Raw genomic sequence first — 24,728 nt, 5'->3', positions numbered from 1 at the left:
GCCTGCCGTTGCAGGGGACAGGCGTTCGTGCCGCAGAGCGGCTGGGCCCGTGAGCCATGGCCACTGAGCCTGCACGTCTGGAGCCTGTGCTCCGCAACGGGAGAGGCCACAACAGTGAGAGGCCCGCGTACCGCAAAAAAAAAAAAAAAAGATAATTCATATAAAGTGCTTTGCAAACTACCTGACATTTAGAAAGCTCAGCACTGTACAACAGAAATTAACACAACATTGTAAATCGACTACACTTCAGTAAAATATATATATATATATATATAAAGAAAACTCAGCAAATGGTAACTACTGTTGTTTTTAAATGCAATTATGGTATGTATTTTTATTACACCATGTTTCATGCAGGCCTGTGTGCTTAAGCTTTAAATTCTTCCAGTTAATCCTGCATACCCTAGGTGAAATTTTAAGGTTAATAATCCAAAGGAATGAACACAGATTTTTTAGGCCTTTTTATTAATACTAGAGAATGCCTGGAAAACACACTAATTTGGAAACTATTTATCTATTTTGAGTATTTCACGTACCTATTTGTGTAACAACATCTTGCAGTTCTAGAAGTTCATAGAATTTAAGAATCTTTCATATATTTTTATAGCTGTTGTGCTAATATGTAAGTGCATCTCAAAGAAGGGATTTCACAGGGACAGCAATATCTTTAGTGCTGCTGGATTTTTAAAAATAACCTATCAAAAACAAGGGGTTTATAAAAATTTAAGTTGGAATAATAAAGACCAAATATTAATCATATTTTCATTTAAAATTTTAAATTTGAAATTAAAGATTTTTTTAAAAGAAAATTTCATTTCAAGACACATTTTGGAAGATCAATTTTACTTTGTTTTAAAAGTCTTTAAAAACCTGGTAATAGAAAAGTGAATAGCTTTTGAAATCCATTTATAGGTCATCCTTACACATATATACTGTGTTTAGTATAAACTAGGATAAGAATGCATTTCTATTCTCCTATTCATTCTTATCCTCAGATTGCCATGTACAGTACATATGTATAAACTGATAAATGTGGATAAGATACAGAGAAAATAAAACATAGCAATAAACAAAAAATATGAATTTGACTTTGTACAACAGCATTTTCTAGAAAGTTGTGATGTTTAGTTTAGGTTGTCACTGTCAAAACTTAGGTACTACGAAGTTAAAGTTAAACCTGTTTCATGCTGCTAGACTTTAGTACCTTTAATAAAATGCTTCATGAATTTCCAGAAGGAGTGGGGGATAGGCTGTTCAGTATTTTCCAAACTTATTTGACCATGGAGTTCCTTTCTTTTCTAGCCATCTCATGTGATTACTGTTCTACGGAACACACATTGGGAAGCTTTGTTATGGATGTTTTTCTAGGAAACCCCCAATTAAAGAGCAGAGAGAACCAATTTATATTTGTGTGTAGTAAGAAAGGCTTCATGGAGGAAACAGTTGTTCAAAAAAGATGTGAAGCAGGTGAAAGAAGGCATCTCAAATACAAACAAAGGTGTAAAAGAATCAGAAGCAGAGAGTAAACAATCAGAAGTACACATAGACAAGTGAGGATGGAAAAGACAAAGAGAAGCAAAGAAGCAGTAAAAACCATGATTTTTGAGACATGGTGGGGAGGGGAAGGTATATTGAAAACAAAGTAACTATGTATGTATAGGCACAAAAGCTACAATAGATAGTGATTGTAACACTGGACCAAAATCACTTTTTTGTAATACTGGTATTAGTATATTTTCGGATTTATTCAAAGCTTTTAGAATTCAAAAATTGAAGTTAAGTCTGTGAGCCCAGATTTTTAATGTATTTCATATTTTAAAACATCAAGTAAAAATGTAAATTTATAAAAACATAACTATTAAGCATAGATTATCATTGTAATGTAAATCATCAGCTCCTCCTGGTTTTGCTGCTTCCTTTGACTTTGGTCTTTTTGTCTGAGGTACCTTTATAATTGCTTTGTGTGATGTAGCTGGTTGGGTTGGACTTTAGTATCTTCTTGCCATATTTAACTCCCCTGACCAGTGCTTTCGGAGCCACCTGTCTATGTTCAGTAGTTCAAAATTGCCGAAGTTTTGACTTCTTTCTTGGCCAACTTGGGAAACGTTTCCCTAATGGAGTTTAAATCCTTTCTTTTCCCTAGGAGAGATTCTTTGTTACGGAAGGTTCTTTCCCTCAGGTTCAGACTCTCCCTATAAGTGGGCCATGACAAAGGTAGAGGGGGGTGAGTCAGGGGAGTTTCCTGAACTGCATAGGAAGTAGGGTAAGGAGTTTGTGGTGAAAGTGAGAGGAATGGGAGTGGGTGAGTAGGTAGGAAAGAGATAAAGACAACTAAGGACAACGAATGAACTGCTTTTGTATTATGCCAACAAAAATATTGTATTTTGGTCTTTAAAATAGCAATACCTGAAACTGATATTACAGTTTCCAAAAATAAATGATAATATGTTTGGGGGAAATGTTCAGGAGCCACTATAATAATCTAACCAAATGACAAAGATTTGAAAGAATATAACTGGTAGTGGAGAGGACAGATAAGATCTAAGAGGTATTTAGAAAGTAGAATTCGGCAGAACTTGCTGACCAGTTGGATGTACGGGATGAAGTTAGAGGAAAGCTTGGAAGATGGATCCTGTGGATTCTGTCTTGGGTGACAGGAAATTTGGGAGGAAATAGATGATAAAAGCAGGCTTGCACACATGGAGTTGGAGTGTCTGGAGGGCATCTGAGACAAGTTGTTTAATAGATAATTAACCATTTTAATAGTGCTTATAATCCTAATATTGGCTAATATTTATTGACAGTTATATACTTGATGAAATTCTAGGAGTTTTTTGTGTATTTTGTCATGTAATCTTGAGAAAAACCTTTGAATAAGTGGGTACTATTATTTCATTGTATAGATGAGAAAAGCATCTCATTGTATAGATGAGAAAAGGTCATGCAGTTGGAAATAGGGGCTGGGCTTTGAAACTAGTCCTGACTAACTTAAATATGTTCATAACCACTATATTGTATTTGGGAGGGAGCTTTGGACTAGAGATGGAGACTTGGGAATTGTAATCATATTGGTAGTAGTTAATGAATGAGCACTTCAAGGGACACAGTATTTTAAGTGAGAAGAGAAAAGGGCCAGTGAAAGAACTTGGGAAACACCAGAGTTTCAGAAGAAAAGGTGTCCTAGGTAGAGGAGAAGATCAGAGCAAAGTAATTTCTCAGAAATTAAAGGAGGAGAAAGTTTGCCAGTGGAGTTTCCAAGGAACATGGTTCTGGGAAAAGGCATGATTGTACTGGGGAGAAGGGTGAATAGGACAATTTCTGTTTCTGATGATATGACAAACTAGATATTTTGCAGAGAGACTACATTTTTTTTGCCCTAAAAAATAACTAAATCCTGCAGAAATTGTAACAAACATAACTTTTAAAAATAAACTTTATTCTAGAATAGCTTTAGGTTTACAGAGAAGTTGCAAAGATGGTATAGAGAGTTCTAGTATACCCTGCACCCAGTTTCCCCTGTTGTTAACATCTTACATTGGTATATGGTACATTTGTTACAGCTAATGAACCAATACTGATAGGTCATTATTAACTAGAGTCCATACTTTATTTGTGGATTTCCTTAGTTTTTGCCAAATGTCTTTTTCTATCCCAAAATCCCATGCAGAATTCCACATTACATTTAGTCATCATGTCACTTCAGGCTCCTTTAGACTGTAAACAGTTTTGAGGAGTATTGATCAGGTATTTTGTAGAATGTCCCTCTATATGGATTTGTCTGGGGAATTCTCTGGTGGTCTAGTGGTTAGGACTCTGCGCTTCCACTGCAAGAGGGCCTGAGTTTGATTCCTGGTTGGGGAACTAAGATCCCTCAAGCCGCTAGGTGCGGCCCAAATGAATAAACAAAAATATGTGTTTGTCTGATATATATATTTTTTCATGATTAATTGGGGCTATAGGTTCTTGGAAAGAACACAGGAAAAGTGCCATTTGCATCACATCGCGTCAAGAGTATCCTGTCAACATGACTTATCACTGATGATGCTAACCTTGATCACCTGGCTGAGGCAGTATTTATCACGTTTCTTCACTGTAAAATCTCCCCCCACCCCCTTATCAAACTATACACTTTGGAAAGAAGTCACTGTGCACAGTACACACTTAAGGAGTGCAGAATTGATGTTCCACCTCCTTGAGGGGGCAGTATCTTTGTGTATGGAAGGTTACAAGCTTAATTTTTAATGCATTACTGAGTATGCTAAAAAAGTTAGGGCACTCTCTAAGGGTCTGTTCTCACAAAAGTGAAGAGTCAGCTGAAGCAGGAACAATGAGCTGTGAGCAAACAGAAAAGGCAAGGTTGCTCTCAAAGGCAAATGCCCATATTAGCACTAATGGGAAACTAAGCCTTTGGCCCACAGCAAAATGGAAGAACCCTCTGAGAAAGATGATAAATTGGACCAAGGTCAGTACTACCCTGATTCTGCCATAGCACTTGCAAGTACACTTTGAGAGAAAGCTTTTTCTGGTTAGGCTCTTTGAATTCCCACAGATAAAATTCAACAGAGAATTACCAAACACAAGGAAGTAAGTCACTCTGAGTGAGATTTGATAGCAACAAACCCCTAAAGACTTAAACTATTAATGATAAGATACAAAATATAAAATAATCATGTATAAAATGTTTAAATTAATAAAAGGGGCTGCTCTTCGTTGTGGTGCGTGGGCTTCTCATTGCGGTGGCTTCTCTTGTTGTGAAGTGCGGGCTCTAGGTGCACGGGCTTCAGTAGTTGTGGCATGCAGGCTCAGTAGTTGCGGCACGCGGACCCTAGAGTATGCGGGCTTCAGTAGTTGCAGCGCACAGGCTCAGTAGTTGTGGCGCACAGGCTTTGTTGCTCTGCAGCATGTGGGATCTTCCCAGACCAGGGATCGAACCTGTGTCCCCTGCATTGGCAGGCAGATTCTTAACCACCGCACCACCAGGGAAGTCCCAGAAGGCGGATTCTTAACCACTGGACCACCAGGGAAGTCCCCCAACAGCATTTTAAAATTAAGGTGTGTACATTGTTTTTTTTTAGACATAATGCTATTGCATACTTAATAGACTACAATATAGTGTAAACATAACTTTTATATGCACTGGGAAACCAGAAAATTCATGTGACTCACTTTATTTCTATATTTGGAACTTTATTGTGGTGGTCTGGAACCAAACCTGCGATATCTCTGAAGTATGCCTGAACTGAAAGGAAAATTTACCAGCTTTGTTATCCTAGTGAGAGAGTTAAAATGTACCTGTTAATTATTGGTAGTTTAAGCAGATACAAAATATGTAAAAATATAGAGAATTTATACTATACTACCATATCTGATTTAAGTGACTCACATATGGAGAACCCTGTGCTCTAAAATTAGAAAATGTGCATTCTTTTTTGAACAAACAAGGAATATTTAAACCAATTAGTGATGTGTACTGGCCCCTAATGCAAGATTAGTATAATTTTAGATCCTTTGTATCGTGCAGATTCATGTTCTTTAGCCATATAGTACTTTTAACTTAGAAGTTAATAACCAAAACAAAAATTTCCCCTTTGCTTGGAAATTAAAATGTGCATTTCCAGATAATTCATGGATCAGAGAATAAATCATAGTGGAAATTTAAAAATACATAGCACTGAATAGTAATAAGAACACTACATCGAAACTAATAACTCATTCTATTGAGTGCTTACCATTTGTTTATTTGGGATCCATCAGTGAATACATCAAGATTTCTGACCTTGTGGATCAATAAATATAATGAAAAAGTAAATTACCTATTATGGTAGAAAATGAAAAAACCTTATGGGAAAAAAGTAAAAAGCAGGGTAAAGGGCATTGGAATTAACGGTGGAGATTGGGGGACAGGTTGCAGTATTAAAGGAAGCACTTAAAATAGGCTTCATTGAGAGAGTGAGAATTAAGTAAAGACCTGAAGACACTGAGTTAGCCGGGTGCATATCTGGAGGAAGAGGATTCTAGGTAAAGGGAACAGTTAGAATTAAGACGCTAAATTATGAGTATATCTGGTATGTTCAAAGAATAGTGTTCCAGAACACTATGGCTAGAATGGAGTGAAAGTAGACGAGGTCAAAGAGATAAAGGAGATGGCAGATCACGTAGGGCAAAGTCTTTGGCTTTTACTTAGAGCAGAAGTAGTAACCATTGGAGAGTTTTGAGCAGAGAACAACATGCTCTGACTTACCTTTTAAAAGAATTCTCCACTGCCATGGCAAGAATAGACTATAAGGAGGAATGGACAGAAGCAGAGAGACCTATTATAAGAGTAATGTAATAGTCTAGGTGAGAGATGATGATGGCTTAGATTGCAGTGACAGGGATAAAGCTCATAAGAAGTAAATGATTTCTGGATACGTTTTGAAGATAGAACGAATTGCTGACAGTATGAGAAAAAGGAGGAATTAAAGATAATTCCAAGGTTTGTGTCCTGAGTGATAGAAGGATGGAGTTGTCATTAACTACGTGATGAAGACTTTGAGTAGACAAGATTTGGGAGAGATCAAGAGTTTAGTTTTTAACACGTTGAGTTTGAGATATCTTCTAGATACTTCAGTGGAGATGTCATGTTAGACAAGTAGGTATATGGGTCTTGAGTTAAGAAGTCTGGGCTGGGATGCAGTAAAGCTGTACCTAAGGGAAATTTGTAACCTTAAAGGCAAGAGGCTGAAACTTAACAAGCTAAGCATCTTTTGTTTAAAAAAAAAACAAAAAACAGGCAAAGAACAACAGAATAGGCCCAAGGAGAGTAGAAGGAAGGAGATTAAAAATAAGAGCAAAGAATAAGTACAAAAGAAAGATAAAATAGAGAAGGTCAGCAAAGACAAAGCTCGCTTCTTCAAAAAGCCCAGTAGGGGCTTCCCTGGTGGCACAGTGGTTAAGAATCCGTCTGCCAATGCAGGGGACATGGGTTCGAGCCCTGGTCCAGGAAGATCCCACATGCTGCAGAGCAACTAAGTCCATGTGCCACAGCTACTGAGCTGGCGCTCTAGGGCCCGCAGGCCACAACTACTGAGCCCGTGCACCTAGAGCCTGTGCTCTGCAACAAGAGAAGCCACTGCAATGAGAAGCCCGTGCACCGCAACAAAGATCCAATGCAGCCAAAAATAAAATAAATAAATTTTAAAAATAATAATACTAAAAAAAAAGTAAAAGATAAACCAAAAAAGTAAAAGATAAACCTTTGTCAGGACTGATCAAGGAAGAAAAAAAGAGGAAGCATAAATAAACAATATTAGGAATGGAGAGGGGGCATGACTACAGATAAAGTAGAAATTTAAAAATCATACGAACAACTTATGCCAATAAATTTGAAAACTCAGATGAAATGGACAAATTCCTTTAAAAATTAATAATCCAAGAAGAATTAGAAAATTTGAATAGCTCTGTATTAACCAGACTGAGTTAGTAGTTTGTAAAATCTTCCTATGAAGAAAACATCAGGCTCATGGAATGAACATCTTTGGCCGGACGGCAAGAAGGTCTCAGGAGAGCTCAAAGATGAATGAGATCATATGAAAAGGATGTAAGAGCTGGCTTGAAAGGGATTTTACTAGCTAACTGTGGGACAGTTTGTACATCAAAAAGAATGACAGTAATGAATGAAGAAAAAACTCCCTGTGTCTATAGTTACATTCATTAAAAGAAAAGAGAAAGAGAACAAGGGGGGGGCAAGAAAGAAAAACTCTTTATAGAAGAATGTCATCTAATAAATTGCATACTTTTTGTATGTTTAATGTTAAATGACTAATATATATATATATATATACTTTTTAAAAATTAATAAATAGCTTGTCCTAGGTGAGGACATGGAGAGACATCTGGCCATTGTAGTAGACAGTGTTCCAAATATTTGAAGGAGGAGGGAAGGTAAGAACTAAGAAGGTAGCTATGATGGATTATGTAATTAAGGGAGGGTTATTTTCAAATGAAAGTCACTTCAGTATACAGAACTAGGGAGCCATTAACTAGTTTGTTTTTTAACAAACTTTTTTTTTTTGCGGTACGCGGGCCTCTTACTGTTGTGGCCTCTCCCGTTGCGGAGCACAGGCTCCGGACACGCAGGCTCAGCGGCCATGGTTCACGGGCCCAGCCGCTCCGCGGCATGTGGGATCTTCCCAGACTGGGGCACGAACCCGTGTCCCCTGCATCGGCAGGCGGACTCTCAACCACTGCACCACCAGGGAAGCCCTTAACAAACTTTTTATGATTATTAAAGTACATTGTAAAATTCAAACTATACATGTGTTACAAAATGAAAAGTAATTTACCCATCACTTTCCTCTATATGCCAAGTTCCATTATTAACAGTTTCTTATTTTCTTCTTATATACGTTAACATTGTTGTGCAACCATCACCAACATCCATCTCCAGAACTTTTTTTCATCTTCCCAAACTGAAACTCTGTACTCATTAAAAAGTAACTACCAAAAAAAAAAAAAAAAGTAACTACCCATTCCTCCCATCCCATAGCCCCTAGCAACCACCATTCTACTTCCTCTTTCTATGACTTTGACTACTCTAGGTACCTCATATAAGTGGAATCATATAGTATTTGTCTTTTTGTGACTGGCTTATTTTACTTAGCATAACGTCTCTTCAAGGTTCATCCATATTATGGCATGTGTCAGAGTTTCTGTCCTTTTTAAGGCTGAATAATATTCCATTATGTGTGTGAGATTTATATATACGTATATCACATTTTGTTTACCCAGTGTGTTCTTAAAAGAGAACCAACTATAGACATAGATTTTTTAAAATTACAAATACATCTTCAGCTTTACATTAATAATTTTTAAAGCCTAAAGGAAATGGAGAAAATGTCCATAAAAATATTGGCTTAATATATAGAATATATATATTCTTAATATATAGAACGCTTATTGGCTTAAGAAATAGAAAACCTGAAAAAGGCCTAGAACCCAGCTGGTTTAGCAGCCATACGATCATGTATGTGTGTTTGCTTTTATTAACATGTGTTTTGTGGCTGAGTATTAGTTTGAAATAATTTTTTGTCTTCAAAATTTTAAACAAGGCTGTTTTTCATATCCAAGTGGATGTCTTTGCAAGGCTGCGTCAGATCTCATCAAATTAAGAAATAATCTCTGTGACTTACATTCAAGGTTGTAACTATTCAGGTTTCAATCTGTATTATAGTTATTTGTCTGTGATGAATAATACTGCTATGGATACTTTTGGGCGCATGTGCAAGAGAGGAATTGCCAGATTGAAGGGATGCAACTGTTTGACTTAACAAGTATGTGTTGTCAACTTGTTTCTCATTTAAAATCCCATTAAAAGTACTTTAAAATGATCAATAAAACTGACAAATCTTTAGCCAAAGGAAAAAAAAAAGAAGATGCTAATTACTAATAGCAGGAATGAAAAAGGAGCAACAGTACAGATCCTGCAGACATTGAACTTCTAGAAGTTTTGTAGTTAGATTTTACAGTTAGGTCTGTAATGCATTTTGAGTTAATTTTTGCAAATGGTATGAGGTGTGGGTCAAGGTTGTTCTTTTTTTTTTTTTTTTTTTTTTTTATGCGGTACGCGGGCCTCTCACCGCTGTGGCCTCCCCCGCCGCGGAGCACAGGCTCCGGACGCGCAGGCCCAGCGGCCATGGCCCACGGGCGCAGCCGCCCCGCGGCACGTGGGATCCTCCCGGACCGGGGCACGAACCCGCGCCCCCTGCATCGGCAGGCGGACTCCCAACCACTGCGCCACCAGGGAAGCCCCCTTTGGTTTTTTTTAATGGATGTCCAACTGTTCCAGTACCATTTGCTGAAAAGACTGTCCTTTCTTTATTTCTTCATTAAATTGCCTATGCACCTTTGTCAAAAATCAATTAACCATATGAGTCTATTTCTGAACTCTATTTTGTCCCATTCATCTGTGTCTGTCCTTTTGGTAATGCCTCACTGCCTTGATTACTATATCTCGTTCTGAAATCAGGTAATGTGAATCCTCCAACAAGATTTTCAAAATTACTTTAGCTATTCTAGGTCTTTTGTCTTTCCATTCAAATTTTATTTTATTTATTTATTTATTTAATTTATTTATTTATTTTTGGCCCTGTTGGGTCTTCGTTGCTGCATGCGGGCTATCTCTAGTTGCGGCGAGCAGGGGCTGCTCTTGTTGCGGAGCACGGGCTCTAGGCACGCAGGCTTCAGTAGTTGCGGCACATGGGCTCAGTAGTTGTGGCTCGTGGGTTCTAGAGCACAGACTCAGTAGTTGTGGCACACAGACTTAGTTGCTCCGTGGTATGTGGAATCTTCCCAGACCAGGACTTGAACCCGTGTCCCCTGCATTGGCAAGTGGATTTTTTTTTTTTTTTTTTGGCAGGCAGATTCTTAACCATAACCACTGTGCCACCAGGTAAGTCCCCCATTTAAATTTTAGAATCAGTTTGTTTTTTCTAAAAATCATGCTGGGATTTTGATTAGGATTATATTGAATCTATACATTAATTTGGGAGAGAATTGACATCTTAACAATATTGAGTCTTCCAACCCATAAATATGATATATCTCTCCACTTACTTAGGTCTTCTTTGATTTCTTTCGTCAGTGCTTTGTATTTTTTTCTCTGCATACATACCTTATTTTGCTAGATTCTACCTAAGTCTTTCTTGCTGTTATAAATGGTTCTATGTTAAAAAACTTTTTTTTCTATTATGTATTCTGCAACTCTACTAAACTCACTCACTAGTTCTTGTACCTATTTTGTAGATTCTTTGTGGTTTTTCTATGTAGACAAATCATGTTGTCTGCAACAAAAGACAGTTGTAATTTCTTCCTTTCCAATTTATATGCCTTTATTCCTTTCCCTTGTCTTACTGCACTGGCTAGAACATCTAGTTGTAGAGAAAGGGTGAAAGTGAACATCCTGCGGCTTTCAGTATTTCACCTTTATGTACGAGAAAGTCTGATCTTGGGATAGGCAAAGATTTCTTAAGACACCAACAACACAATCCATTAAAAAATTGTTTTTATAAGCTGGACTTCATCAAAATTATGAGATTTTGCTGTGTTAAAGATGCTATTAAGAGATGTTTATAGTGGTTTTATTCATAATTACCAAAACCAAAAAAACCCAAATACCCTTCAACAAACAAACTGTGATACAAACAAACTTTAGGACATCCTTGAAATGGAATACTATCTTACAATAAAAAGAAATGAAATGTTATGTTTTGTATATTTTACCACAATTTTTAAAAAAATGACTTAAGGGAATTCCCTGGCAGTCCAGTAGTTAGGACTCTGCGCTTCCACTTCAGGGGGCACGGGTTCAGTCCCTGGTCTGGGAACTAAGATCCTGAAGGCTGTATAGTGTGGCCAAAAAAAAAAAAAAAGACTTAAAAAAAGAAATGAAGTGCTGGTACACACACACAGATACATGTCAAATGTATTATGCTAAGTGACTCAAAGGTTATGTATTATGTAATTTCATTTATATAACTCTTTGGAAAGGACAAAACTATATGGTTAGAGAGTGGGGGTAGGGAGAGGGGTTCACTAAAAATGGGCAGGAAGGATTTGGGGGGGTAATAGAACTGTGGGGGTTACACCACAAAATTTGTCAAAATTTATATACCTGTACATTAAAAAGGGTGAATTTTGGTGTATGTAAATCAAACCTCAATAATAAACCTGATTTTTTTTTTAAAAAAAAAGCAAAACACCAACACAATAAATAAGATGACTTTCTGTTTCTCCACATCTTTGCCAAATCTTGGTACTGTCAGCTCTCTTTAATTTTTTGCCAGGCTTGGGGGGTGGGTAAATGCTGTCTCCTGATCTTAATTTGGATTTTCCTGATTATTAATGAAGTTCTTTTTTGATTGGCTATTCAAGATTCCTATTCTGTGAAATGCCCATTTGTTTCTTTTGTCCACATAAGAAGTTACAAGGAGTTTCTCCCAGTTAGAGGTATGTCTTTGTACTCTCTTTATGATGTCTTTTTGATGAAGAGAGGTTCTTAATTTTAATAATATTAGATTTATATATGTATTGTGGTTAACCCACTTTTTATTATGGTTGGCACACTGTGTTTGGTTTAAGAACTCTTTCCCTACCTTATGGTCATAAAGATGTTCTCCTGTGTTTTTTGCTGAAGCCTTTGGTTAGCCTATTGTATTTGTCCTTATTCCATTCAGAACTGATTTTTTTTTTTTTTGCGGTACGTGGGCCTCTCACTGCTGTGGCCTCTCCTGTTGCGGAGCACAGGCTCCGGACGCGCAGGCTCAGCGGCCATGGCTCACGGGCCTAGCCGCTCCGCGGCATGTGGGATCTTCCCGGACCGGGGCACGAACCCATGTCCCCTACATCGGTAGGCGGACTCTCAACCACTGCGCCACCAGGGAAGCCCCAGAAATGATTTTTGTATATGACATGATAGAGTTCATTTTCTTTTTTTTTCCATGTAGAAACACCATTGTCCTATCTACTTTAATGAATAGCATTCTCCTTTTTTCCCAGTGATCTGCAGTGCTACCCCTGTCATAAATGTCAGTTAACACAGATCTGTGTATGGGCTCTCCATTTGGTTCTAATGGTCAATTTGGCCATACCTGTGCAAATTGCATAGCCTGTTATATGACGTCATGGTATCTGGGAGGCCACATTCTTCTACCTTGTGTCTTTTTATTCTTAGGCCTTTGCACTTCCATGTAAAATGGAGAATCAGCTTGTCAAATTCCTTAATGTATTTTATTAGGATTTTGACTGGAATTCTATTGAATGTGTTGATCAATGTGGAAGAACTGATCTGATATATAAGATAGTCTTACCCCTATGGTACTTCACTCTTTGTATTTAAGACTTCATTATCAGGTTATGTGGTTCCTTTTTATTTCTAACGGAAATTGTTATTTGCTAACAGTATCTACTTCAGCAGACACAGAATTTTATCAAGAATTTTTCTGTAAATATAGTGAATGATATTTACAGATTTTCTAAGATAAAGCCATCCTTAAGTTCTTGGGATAAATAAAAGACCATCTTTATACACTAATGCTGCTTCTGGCATTTTTGTGATCCACAGATCATGGGTCCATGTAATCTCAAGAAAGAAATTTTTCCAGCACAGTTAACACACAAGTCTAATTATTTATCGTAAAAAGCAAACTAAGCAATGAAGTGTTTAAGCATTCATTTATTTTGGTAGCTCACAGTGAGTCAGGATCAGAGGAGATCTATTGGACTAGTAGTTTCTAGACATGGGCCAATCAATTTAAGAAAATAGAAAAACTAAAGGTGCTGAAATAGGATTGTTCGTATTTCCAATTGAGGACATTAAAATCATTACCATCATTTCATAAAGATATTTTAATTACCAGAAAAATAGGAAGAAGATAATAGAGAACCATTCTTTAACTTGGATATATTTTGCTTCAGGAAAAATAAGCTGCTATGTCCTTATTTTTCTCATTTCTCTGCAAACCAATGGAAATTTCATCACAGGCTATGGCCAGAATTTGGGAACTGCTGCACCAGGCCATATTATACTGCTTCTTGGAAATTTTTCTATAGTTATTAGATAGATGGAGAAAAAAGGGCACAGTACCTGACTTTGACAGCTGATTGGCTGACGTATTATGAAAGTGTTATGGAAATTAATTCCTCTAAGTTTTTGGTAAATGTATAAGTTTATAACTCTTGGTTTCACATATACTTTCTTGGTGGTGGTGGCGACATTGATGTTGAAATATCATATGACACCCTGGTTATAAAAAGTTGATTGTTTTCTCACAAGTTACTCTTTCCTAATCTTGTGGCATCTCTCTTCCTTCTCTGTTACAGAAGTATCAGGTGTGGAGAGTAAGGTAGATTATTGTGACATAAACTTAAGTACATAATTACCAAGATAAATTTGTTAAAAGAATTGATATATATTCTAAATGTACAGTGGAAATGTTTTGGGAATTAATTTGTTGGGATTAGCCACACTACTATTTCCCTTCATTAATGTAAATAATAAATAGTTGTGCTCATAGTCATTGAAGATGAAAAGGAATAATCTGCTTTTTTTGGCCTCAAGTTAGACTATGGAAGTAGGCAGTCAGTCAACAAAAACATAATAAATGGCTAGTTTGTATTCAGCACTATGAAAGATGGAAGAGAAGTAAATGATATAATTGTTTCAAAGAGTTTACAATCAAGCCAAGGAAAAGCTAATGTGTGAAGCAGTACATGATGTTAAATATAAGAGCAGTGTAAGTTCAGAGTTAAGAAAGATGGAAGTGGTTTCAAGAGCTGTCTTTGAGGACCAGGGTTTTGACTTGGGTTTTGAGATGAGAATTCAAATAATAAAAGGAGAAGAGTAATGTCATTTTGGATGGAAGAAATAGTATGAACATTTTTTAAAATCCATGAACAGACAGCTTGGCTGTTTAATTAACCAACATTTGAATTGTTCCTGAACAGAGTTTTGGTTATAATCAACTTTTTAAAACATTTCGCTTATTAAATGATATGTACATAGTTATTCTGCATAGTTATTAGGTGTAAGCAATTAAACAACTCATATAAATCTCTATATTTAGTATTACTATAGACAAACCAAGCGTTTCTGAGGTCAGCTGAGAAGAAAACTGGTTGAGTTGAAGCCCTCGGACTTCTCCGAAGACTAGGGTTCCCAAGTGATTCCGCTTCTGATTTTTTTGTAACCTAGATGTTTCACAAGCCTCCTAGATGTCAGGAGCCAGAATAGAGCAAGGGAGTCCTGGAATTGGAGGAGCTAAGAATAAAATAGCCTTTTCTCTCCCCATTTTCAGAGGCCAGGGTTAAAGAGAAAGAAACTGTTGTCATACATATCTTAATTTAGATTAGTTTAATCAAATGGCATTTTCCCCTCATACTCACCTGATATATACTAGCTTACAGGGAAGGAAAACTGGGAGAAAACAACTGCTGTTAGTGAAGTATTTGACTTGTTCTCTAGTAGGTACTATAAACAGACATTTAACATATTATTTATTCCTTCCAAAGTCTTGAGCTATTATATTCATTTTAAGGATGGAAATAAAGGCTCAGAGACATATAATTTTAGTCAAGGTCGTGACTCAGTTATTGAGGTAAAATTTGAATTGATGTATGTCTGAGTCCAATTTCTGTCTTCTTTCTGCTATACCATCCTCTGAAAGGAATGAGAATTCTGCTGTATGTATTTGAGACAGGACTCTCCTTAGCACTAAGGTGAGGCAGATTACATTATTTATTTGATATTCCTCTTTTCACCAGCATTTTCGTATTAGTGAAATCAGGGTAAACTTGAAAGAGTAAATGTTATGAAAGAGCAATGGTGGGGGGTTGTTGTTTAAGACTCTGTAATATAGACTTACAGAAGATGGATTTGGTTAACAAGGGACAGGAGTAAAAGGTTCAATCTCCTTCACATCCTAGATCATTGCTTGGTGTTATCTAGGAGACCCCAAAACATTTGGGGATAATTGATAAGAGAGAGAAACATAATTTGGAGCATGGGGGAAGATGAGGCCTGGATGGGGATGATTTTAGAAGGGAGGCTTTGGTTAGTATTCATTTATTCAATAGAAGATATTAATTGTATACCTGATAAATAGTTGATTGGCATTGAGGTACCAAGCCAGTGTGCTGAAAGAACTCATGGTCTGATGAGGAAACATTTAAATGGATGTTTTAAATTCCAAGTGAAAAAGTACAGTATCTATATACAAGGTGCTTTAGCAGTATTGAGGAAGGACATAAAATGTAGTGGCATAGGGGTGTTTTCTTTTTAATTTTTAATGTATTATTTTGAATACGTAAATACATGCCCAAATTCCAAAAAGTGTACGATAGAAAATGAATTCCTCTGTCATGACTGTCTCTATCTCTCTTGATCCCTTGGTTTCCTTCTGTAGAGGCATCACTGTTAGCAGTTTCTTATATATCTTCCCAGAGGTGTTCTCTATAAATATGAAGTATATGCTTGTTTGTACTTTTTGTACACATATACTAGCAAAGTAGACCCATCATATCTTTTTTTTTTTTTTTTTTTTTTTTGCGGTGCGCGGGCCTCTCACTGCCGCGGCCCCTCCCGCTGCAGAGCACAGGCTCGGGACGCGCAGGCCCAGCGGCCACGGCTCTTGGGCCCAGCCGCTGCGCGGCACGTGGGATCCTCCCGGACCGGGGCACGAACCCGCGTCCCCTGCATCGGCAGGCGGACTCCCAACCACTGCGCCACCAGGGAAGCCCAGAACCATTATATCTTGTTTTTGCTTTATATCTTGGAGATAGTTCTAAATGAACTATAAAATGAACTATTAAAAACACAAGTTTTTTAATAGTTACATACTTTTCAGCTAGATGGAGGTAACAGAATTTACCTAGCGAAGCCCCTATTAAGAACTTTTAGGATATTTCCAGACTTTTTTTGGAAATAGTGCTGCAAGAATATCTTTGTACACAGGGACAAGCATACTGGTGGGATTAATTCCCAGCAGTCTGGAGAATGCATTGAAACTACAGACAGAGATCAGTTATTAAGAAGTTTGTTGTAGTAATGATGAGAAACTGAAGTAGGGTAGTGGCAAAAGAAATGGGGAGGGAAAAAATGAACTAGAAATTAATGTACTTCATCAATTCTAGGATGTACATCGTCTTTTCACATTTTAACATGTTTGAAAGCAGTATGTATTTTACAGTTGATGGTTTCAGCTAACTGGAAGTACTTCTAAAATTTCTTGGTGGTATATAAAATGTGCATGTTATAAACAATCTTATCTTAAATTCAGAAATACGCAGTAATAAGAAGGTAGGATTAACAGGACTTAAATGTAGAAAGTAAGGGGAAGCAAGAGGCAAGGTTGACATATATTTTTTGTTTTCTCCACTTTCAATATGTAAACCATTTTTCTATTTTCTGTATGGTCTTCATATTTGATTAATGATTGTCAACTCTACTACTGGTGGATATTTAGATTCTGATTTTCTTTTGGCTCTTTACAGATCATTGATAACACTGAGTAGTTTTCTGTTTAGAGTTAGGGAATGTTTGGATTTAGTAGATTTCTAGATAATTATATATAACAATATTTAACAAATGTTCCTAGTGGCAAATTATTCAAAGAACTTCTGAGTTGATACTTCACAAATGTTGAGAGACCATTTTGAATTTTTTAGCTTAGATGTGGCTCTTTCAGTGTACATTGAAGTCATTTACTCGGGTTCTAAAATCAGTACCTACGACAAAAGATTAATTCTTAAAATCGTGCACTAATTACAGTACCTAACGGTATCTTAGATGGAAGTCTGGTCCCTATCTATTCTGTAGGTACTCAGAAGCCAGCTACCTTATGGGATTATTAACCAAACTGAATAGAAGACTATAGTACTCATTTTCATGAGTACTTTTTCTTTTCTTTGTATTTTCCTTCTCCTTTTTTCTAATTTATTTATTCAAGAAATAGTTACTGAAAGCCTACTATGTGTTAGGCATGGTGCTGAGAATTCAACACTAAACAAAACTGACGAAAATCCTTGTACTCATTGGGGGAGACAGGCAAAAGATTAAGTAAATTATAGTATATCGGGTGGAAAAAACAAGGGGTGATAGGAGTGTTGGTGGTTTGATGTTGCAGTTTTCCTGGTCACGGAAATACAGAAAGTCACTGAGAAAGTGACATTTGGGCAAAGATTTAAAGGCAGTGAGAGAGTAAACCATGAGATTATATGGGAAAAGAATGTTCCAAGCAGAGGGAGCAGGGAACTCAAAGGACCCTGAAGCAAGAGTATGCCAGGTGTGTTGTAGGTCTTGCAGTTGCAAGGTGGCCAGAGTGGCTGGAATGGAATGGTTACCAGGACTGGGGATCAGAGAGATAATGCAAGGTCAGATTGTTTAGGACTTACAGGCCATAGTAAGGACTTTGATCTTTACCCTGAGTAAGGACGAGAGCCATTATTGGAGGGATTTAAAGCAGCAAAATAATAATATGATCAGATTTATATTTTGAAAGGATCTAGACTGAAGTGGGGCAAAGGTAGAAGCAGGGAGACCAGTCAAGAGGCTAATTCAAGCAAAAGATGATATGACTTAAACCAGGAGGCAATGATAAGTAATAGTTGGAGTCTGTGTATTTTTAAAAATTTGTTATTTTTAAATAATTTCAAATTTAAAGCTGCAGTATATTACAAATAACCTCTTGTGTGCCTTTCACCAGATTCCCCAGTAATTAACGTTTTACCATATTTAATCTCTTATTGCTCTCTTCATATACATGTACACACACACACACACACACACACACACACTTATTTGAGAGTATGTTGCAGACATGATGCCCTGTTTAATACTTCAGTGTCCTTAAAAGCAGTTCATTTCCTTATATAGTTGTATCAATAAGCTTGGGCTGCCATAACAAAATACCACAAACTGTGTGGCTTAAACAGCAGAAATTTATTTTCTCACAGTTCTAGAGGGTGGAAAGGCTAAGATCAAGGTCTGACAGGGTTCAGTTTCTGGTGAAAGTTCTCTTCCTGGCTTGTAGATGGCCACCTTCTCATTGTGTCCTCACGTGGTGGAGGAGGGTTTGGGGGGAGGCAGAGTTCCTCTGATGTCTCTTATAAGGACACTCGTGTCGTCTTATCAAGGCCCCACCATTATGTCCTCACGTAACCTTAATTACCTCCTCATAGACCTTATCTCCACATACAGTAACATTGGGGGTTAGGACTTCAACATATGAATTTTGGGGAGACACAGTTCAGTACATTGCAGCAGTTGTTATGTAACATCTGTACAACCACCAAAACCAGGAAATGAAAACTGATACAGTACCACCATCGAATCCACAGACCTTAATTGAATTTTGCCAGTTATCCCAATAATGGTCTTTTTTGTTGTTGTTCGTTTGTTTTTTGAGGTCCGCGGGCCTCTCACTGTTGCGGCCTCTCCCGTTGCGGAGCACAGGCTCCGGACGCGCAGGCTCAGCGGCCATGGCTCACGGGCTCAGCTGCTCCACGGCATGTGGGATCTTCCCGGACCAGGGCACGAACCTGTGTCCCCTGCAGCGGCAGGCGGACTCTCAACCACTGTGCCACCAGGGAAGCCCCAATAATGGTCTTTTAAAAGTCCAGGGTCATTTGTTAAGAGTTGTCATGTCTCTTTAGTTTACTTCAGTCTGAAACAGTTCTTTAGTCTTTCCTTATCTTTCATGACCCCGAAATTTTTGAAGACTATAGACCAGTAACTTGTAAAATAATCCATAAATTTGTGTTTGTCTGTTTTTTTGTTTTTGTTTTTAGATTCAGGTTATGCAGTTTTGGGCAGGAATACCACAGAAGTGATTCTGTGTTCTTAAAGCATTATATATATTTGGAGGAACATAATGTCAATCTGCCTTGTTAATAGTGACATTAACTTTTATCTCTTGAATAAGCATATGTTTTCTATATATAACTGTGAATTCATACCAAGACTTCCAATTACAGTCCAGCACCACAGGGTTTATTCTAACCTTCTTTCTGCATTTGTAACTTCCTAAATCTGTATATATTTCAAAGGTAGCGTTACTGAGATCTGCATTGTGAGTTTGGATATGGAGTGTGAAAGAGGGGAGTCAAGGATGACCCAAGTTTTGGCTGAAAAAAACCACCACAGAAGAAATGCCATTTACTGGGATGGAGAAGACTATAGGTGGAGAGAATTAAGACGAAGAGATCAGAATGTCACACGTTGAGTCTGAGCTGTGTATTAAATATCCCAAGAGAGATGTTGGGTAGGAAGTTGGATATTTGAGTCTGCAGTTCAAAGAATAGGTCCAGGCTGAAATACAAATTAGTTTAAGACAACCAGTTAAACTTTTTGGACAAAAGCGATTATATTTCCTTAATCAATAATGGAAGCAGCAAATATATATTACAGAAAATTATAATACAGGCACGCAAAAGTGAAAAAAATAGAGATCAGTACTGTTAAAACTTAATTCCTTATTCTTCCTGATCTCTTTCACAGATTTTTTTCCTAACATGAGATCATTCTGTAATTACTGTGTTTCCCCCCAGTTGATGATTTATTTCCATTTCCGTAAATTTTCATTTTATCTGATCCCAGACCACATTCACATTTCTTCAGTTGATCCAAAAATGTCATTTACAGCTGGCTAGTCCAAACCTATATCCATTTCAGAAACACAAATTAGTTACATCAGATTGCTCTGTACCTTGAGTCTCTTTAGGGCGGGAATCTCCTGGTTAGGACTCCAAGCTTTCACTGCCAAGGGCCTGGGTTCAGTCCCTGGTAGGGGAACTAAGAGCCTGCAAACCACGTGGCATGGCCAAAAAAAAAAAAGTTTGGGGTGATTTGTTTTGGGAAGTTGAGGTAGAGAGGGGTCAGAATCTGACATGAATTAAATTTAAAAATTTTGACTTTTTCCTGTGGGTGAGTAGAAAACACTGAAGATTATTTAGGTTGGGTTATCATAGAAAAGGAAAGTTCTGTGAGAGAGAGAGGTGTGTTTCTGGGAACTGTGAGTAATTCATTAAAGGTGGAATTTTGAATTTGAAGGGGGAAGAGATGAGACTGGAAGAGAAGGTAAGATCCAGAATGTAAATGAAGACTAAGGTGTTTGGGCATTTTCTAGTAAGCAGTTGGAAATCATTGACAGATTTGATCTGAGAAATAGTTGGATACTGTTTACGTATTAGAAGATGAATTTAGCAACAATGTAGAGAATAAATTTGAGAAGACCAAGTCCAAGGCAGGATAACCAGTTAGGAGGCTATTTCAGTAGTAGTCCGGGTCAAAAGTGATGACCCAGCAATGGTAGGAAGAGAAGAGGGGATAAATTTGAAAAATGTTATTGGAGACAAAATTGGCTGGACTTGGAGATTTATCAAAAGGGGGTGAGGGTCAGGTAGGGAAGAAGAAGAGCCAAAAAAGACTGCTGAAATTCTAGCTAAATACAAGAGCAGTAACAGATGGAAGAGGAGGAAGATTATTGATAAAATATTGAAAAACCAAGTTCAAGGTATCTCTGAGACTTTGAAGTAGATGTGTGCATTGACTGGTAAAGGGAAATCCAAGCATGAAATCTATGGATATGGGAGTCATTGGTACTTAGGTGGTAGTAGTTAAATGTGGATAATTATGCTGATAGCATTCCATTTTCTGTTGGCTAAGCACAGTCCTAAATGCTTTACATACATTGTTTTATTTAATTCTTATAACAACCCATGAGTTTGTCATTTTGCAAAGGAAAAAAAAGTAACATATAGAAGTTAGGTAATGTATAAGACCCTAAAGCTAATAAGTGATAAAGCCAGGAATAGAACAGACTATCTGATTTTGAACCTGAAATCTTACAACTCTATGCTACGAGTGAATCGAGAAGAGTGCTCAGGAGAGAACCCTGGGGAGCATCAACATTTAAAGGAAGATGGGGACTTCACTGGTGGCGCGGTGGATAAGACTCCACACTTCCAGTGCAGGGGGCCTGGGTTTGATCCCTGGTCAGGGAACTAGATCCCACACGCATGCTGCAACTGAGAGTAGCATGCCACAACTAAGCCCGTGTGCCGCAACTAAGAAACCTGCATGCCACAACTAAGGAGGCTGCGACCTGCAAATAAATATTTTTTAAAAAGAAATAAATAAAGGAGGATGATCACAAGCAGAGCTGCCTACCTATCATGTCCACCTGTGTATATATATGGAGGAAGAGCTAGAGACGTCAGAGGAGAACTAAGAGAATGATCATAACAGAAACAAAAAGGGATTACTATAGCACATTATTCTGTGTGCCAAAGCCTGGTGGAAATGATAGTTCTTTGTAGAAATAGCATTTAAAAAAATCTCCTTTTGGGGCTTCCCTAGTGGTGCAGTGGTTAAGAATCCGCCTGCCAATGTAGGAAACACATGTTCGAGCCCTGGTCCGGGAAGGTGCCACGGAGCAACTAAGCCCATGTGCCACTAACTACTGAGCCTGTGCTCTAGAGCCCGCAGGCTACAACTACTGAGCCCATACTCCTAGAGCCTGTGCTTCCCAACAAGAGAAGCCACTGCAATGAGAAGCCTGCTCACCACAACAAAGAGTAGCCCCCGCTCGCTGCAACTAGAGAAAGCCGGCACACAGCAACAAGACCCAACACAGCCAAAAATAAATAGATAAAATAAATATATTAAAGAAAAATCTCCTTTGGGTTTAATAAGTTGGAGTTTATTGGTAATATTGGTAATTGCTGTTTGAGTGAAGTGATGGCAACATAAATGAGATAGCATAATTTATATAAGCCTTCTCACATGGTAGATTGCATTTTTTAAAATAAATTTATTTTATGATTTTATTTTTTGGCTGCGTTGGGTCTTCATTGCTGCGCGTGGGCTTTTCTCTGGTTGCAGCGAGCGGGGGCCACTCCCCGCTGCAGTGCATGGGCCTCTCACTGCAGTGGCCTCTCTCGTTGCGCAGCATGGACTCCAGGGCGCCGGCTTCAGTAGCCGTGGCGCACGGGCTTAGTTGCTCCACGGCATGCAGGACCCCCCCAGACCAGGGCCCAAACCCGCATACCCCGCATTGGCAGGCGGACCCCCAACCACTGCGCCACCAGGGAAGCCCGCATATTTTTTAAGTACAAAAAAAGGTAGCTCCTATAATTATGGAGTTACTAGAAATTAGAGACAGTGAGTATGTAACACTCTTTCAGATCCCTAATCTGAAAGATCTTAACTGACTTAGGTAAATTGATCTGGACGGGTTTACGTATGGGTACATTAAAAAAAAATAAATTTATGTATTTATTTAATTTTGGCTGCATTGGTCTTCGTTGCTGCGCGTGGGCTTTCTCTGGTTGCGGCGAGTGGGGGCTACTCTTCGTTGCGGTGCGCAGGTCTCTCATTACAGTGGCTTCTCTTGTTGTGGAGCATGGGCTCTAGGCACGCAGGCTTCAGTAGTTGTGGCACGCGGGCTCAGTAGTTGTGGCACACAGGCTTAGTTGCTCCGTGGCATGTGGAATCTTCCTGGACCAGGGATCGAACCCATGTCCCCTGCATTGGCAGGCAGATTCTTTAACCACTGTGCCACCAGGGAAGTCCCTGGGTACATTTTTTGAGAGAACATAATTCCCATCTAATGATTTCTGCTTCTCTGTGAAATAGCATATTAAGCTTATCTCCTGAGAGTGAGAATGTGGTAAGAGAGGGTGCTTGACAAGAGTGGTAAAAGTTTGAAATAGCTCTTACAGCAAATGAGAGAGGATGCTGATTAAAGACGTATGGAAGGAGGGCCCACTGAAGGAAGGGACTGAATTTACATTGTTTCAGTACTTCTGGTGGTGTGATTTTTCTTCAGCAGAACCCAGGGGCAGAAATAAAGGTGCAGTAAAGTTGTTCAGTTAGATTGATCCAGATTTAGGATTTTGTTGAATACATGTGATAGAAAGCCTAAATTGTAGGGAGGACGAAAAGCAAATGAAGGTTTTGATATGAGTGGTTTTGATAATGGATCAGAAAGACTCTGGAATTGGTAGAGAAAGAATTGAGTACTAAAAGAGACTATATGTGAGTTAGAGAAAATAAAGAACTGAGATCTTGATGAAATAGAAGGACAAATATAATGGAATGGGCGGTTGTGGTCAGAAAGGGTGATTTTAAAATGTAGAAAGAAGTGGTTCTTGGAGGTCGCTGCATTTGAGGTCAAGACTAGAAAACATGATGAATCATCTGTATGGACAGTAAAATTTTTCAGGATAATAATAAAACAGGGTGGCTTTGCTCAAGGTTCCAGATGGTAAATTGATTGGGCCCTGTCCTGGACCTTAAAAAAGGTTGATGTGGGTGAGTTTATGGGCTCAAATTACTTATTTCCCAGGACATTCGCCTAGTGATGAAAGTGGCAGCAGAGCCTCTCTTCCAGTAGATGGGAGGACTTAGGTGTATCTGGACTGGTTGATGAAAAGAGTCTGTCTGCAATAATAATGTAGAGGAGGTTAAGCAATTTGCTTGCCTAAGGTCACATTCTGATTGGATTCTAAAACCCATTCTCCTTCCACTAACCCTGGTGTTTTTGCAACAGATTGAACTACTTCAACTCAATTTTTTATCTTCCCAAAAGTTTGGGAGAACAGTTTTGTTTTATTTGAGCTCCAGAGTTAATGGGTTTTTTAGTGCCAAATACATACAAAGTGAAGTAGAAATTTACTAAAGGAATACCTAGAACAGAAACTTAACCTGAAGCAGTCAAGATTTTTAGGCATTAGTTTCAGTAACTTGATCCATTAGCTCATTTGTCTGTTTATTCATCATCCATCCTTGTAGTAGCAGTTACACAGTTTGAGAACACTGTGTTTGGAATAAGTTGTACTAAGTATAAATTGACTCATTTGGTCTTATTTATTGTCTTTTGTCATCTCCAGCTGCCTATCCCCACCGTTTGAATCTCTTTTACCTTGCCAATGATGTCATACAGAACTGTAAAAGGAAAAACGCAATCATATTCCGTGAATCGTTTGCTGATGTACTTCCGGAAGCAGCTGCTCTAGTGAAGTAAGTAAATTCTTACTCCTCTTTGGGATCTAAGCTTAGAAAATTCAGAATTTTAGTTTCCTGTTAGTAAGAACTGTAATAGTTGCACATGCTTGAAGATCCAAGGATATTTTGTCCAAATTGTTCATTGTAACTTTCCTGGTAATACACTTTTCTTTTAAAGACTCTTTCCTCC

At 38.1% G+C, this 24,728-nt stretch overlaps 1 protein-coding gene across 6 annotated transcripts in view; it reads left to right on the top strand.

The window, feature by feature from the left end:
• RPRD2 (regulation of nuclear pre-mRNA domain containing 2) overlaps positions 1–24,728 on the top strand; it is an 85,210-nt gene that overhangs the window by 12,815 nt on the left and 47,667 nt on the right. For 5 of the 6 annotated variants that reach the window (XM_012538859.3, XM_033415519.2, XM_033415520.2 and 2 more), the window contains exon 2: positions 24,424–24,553. In XM_012538859.3, coding sequence (XP_012394313.1) covers positions 24,424–24,553 — 130 coding nt within the window. Of the gene's footprint in view, positions 1–974; positions 4,082–24,423; positions 24,554–24,728 lie in introns of those variants that run through there. The other variant, XM_049693625.1, reaches the window with a different exon arrangement.

Source organism: Orcinus orca, chromosome 1 (assembly GCF_937001465.1).
Source record: "Orcinus orca chromosome 1, mOrcOrc1.1, whole genome shotgun sequence".
Taxonomy (NCBI): Eukaryota; Metazoa; Chordata; class Mammalia; order Artiodactyla; family Delphinidae; genus Orcinus; species Orcinus orca.
The sequence above is the reverse complement of the archived record's forward strand: the minus strand, read 5'-3'. Positions and strand labels throughout refer to the sequence as shown.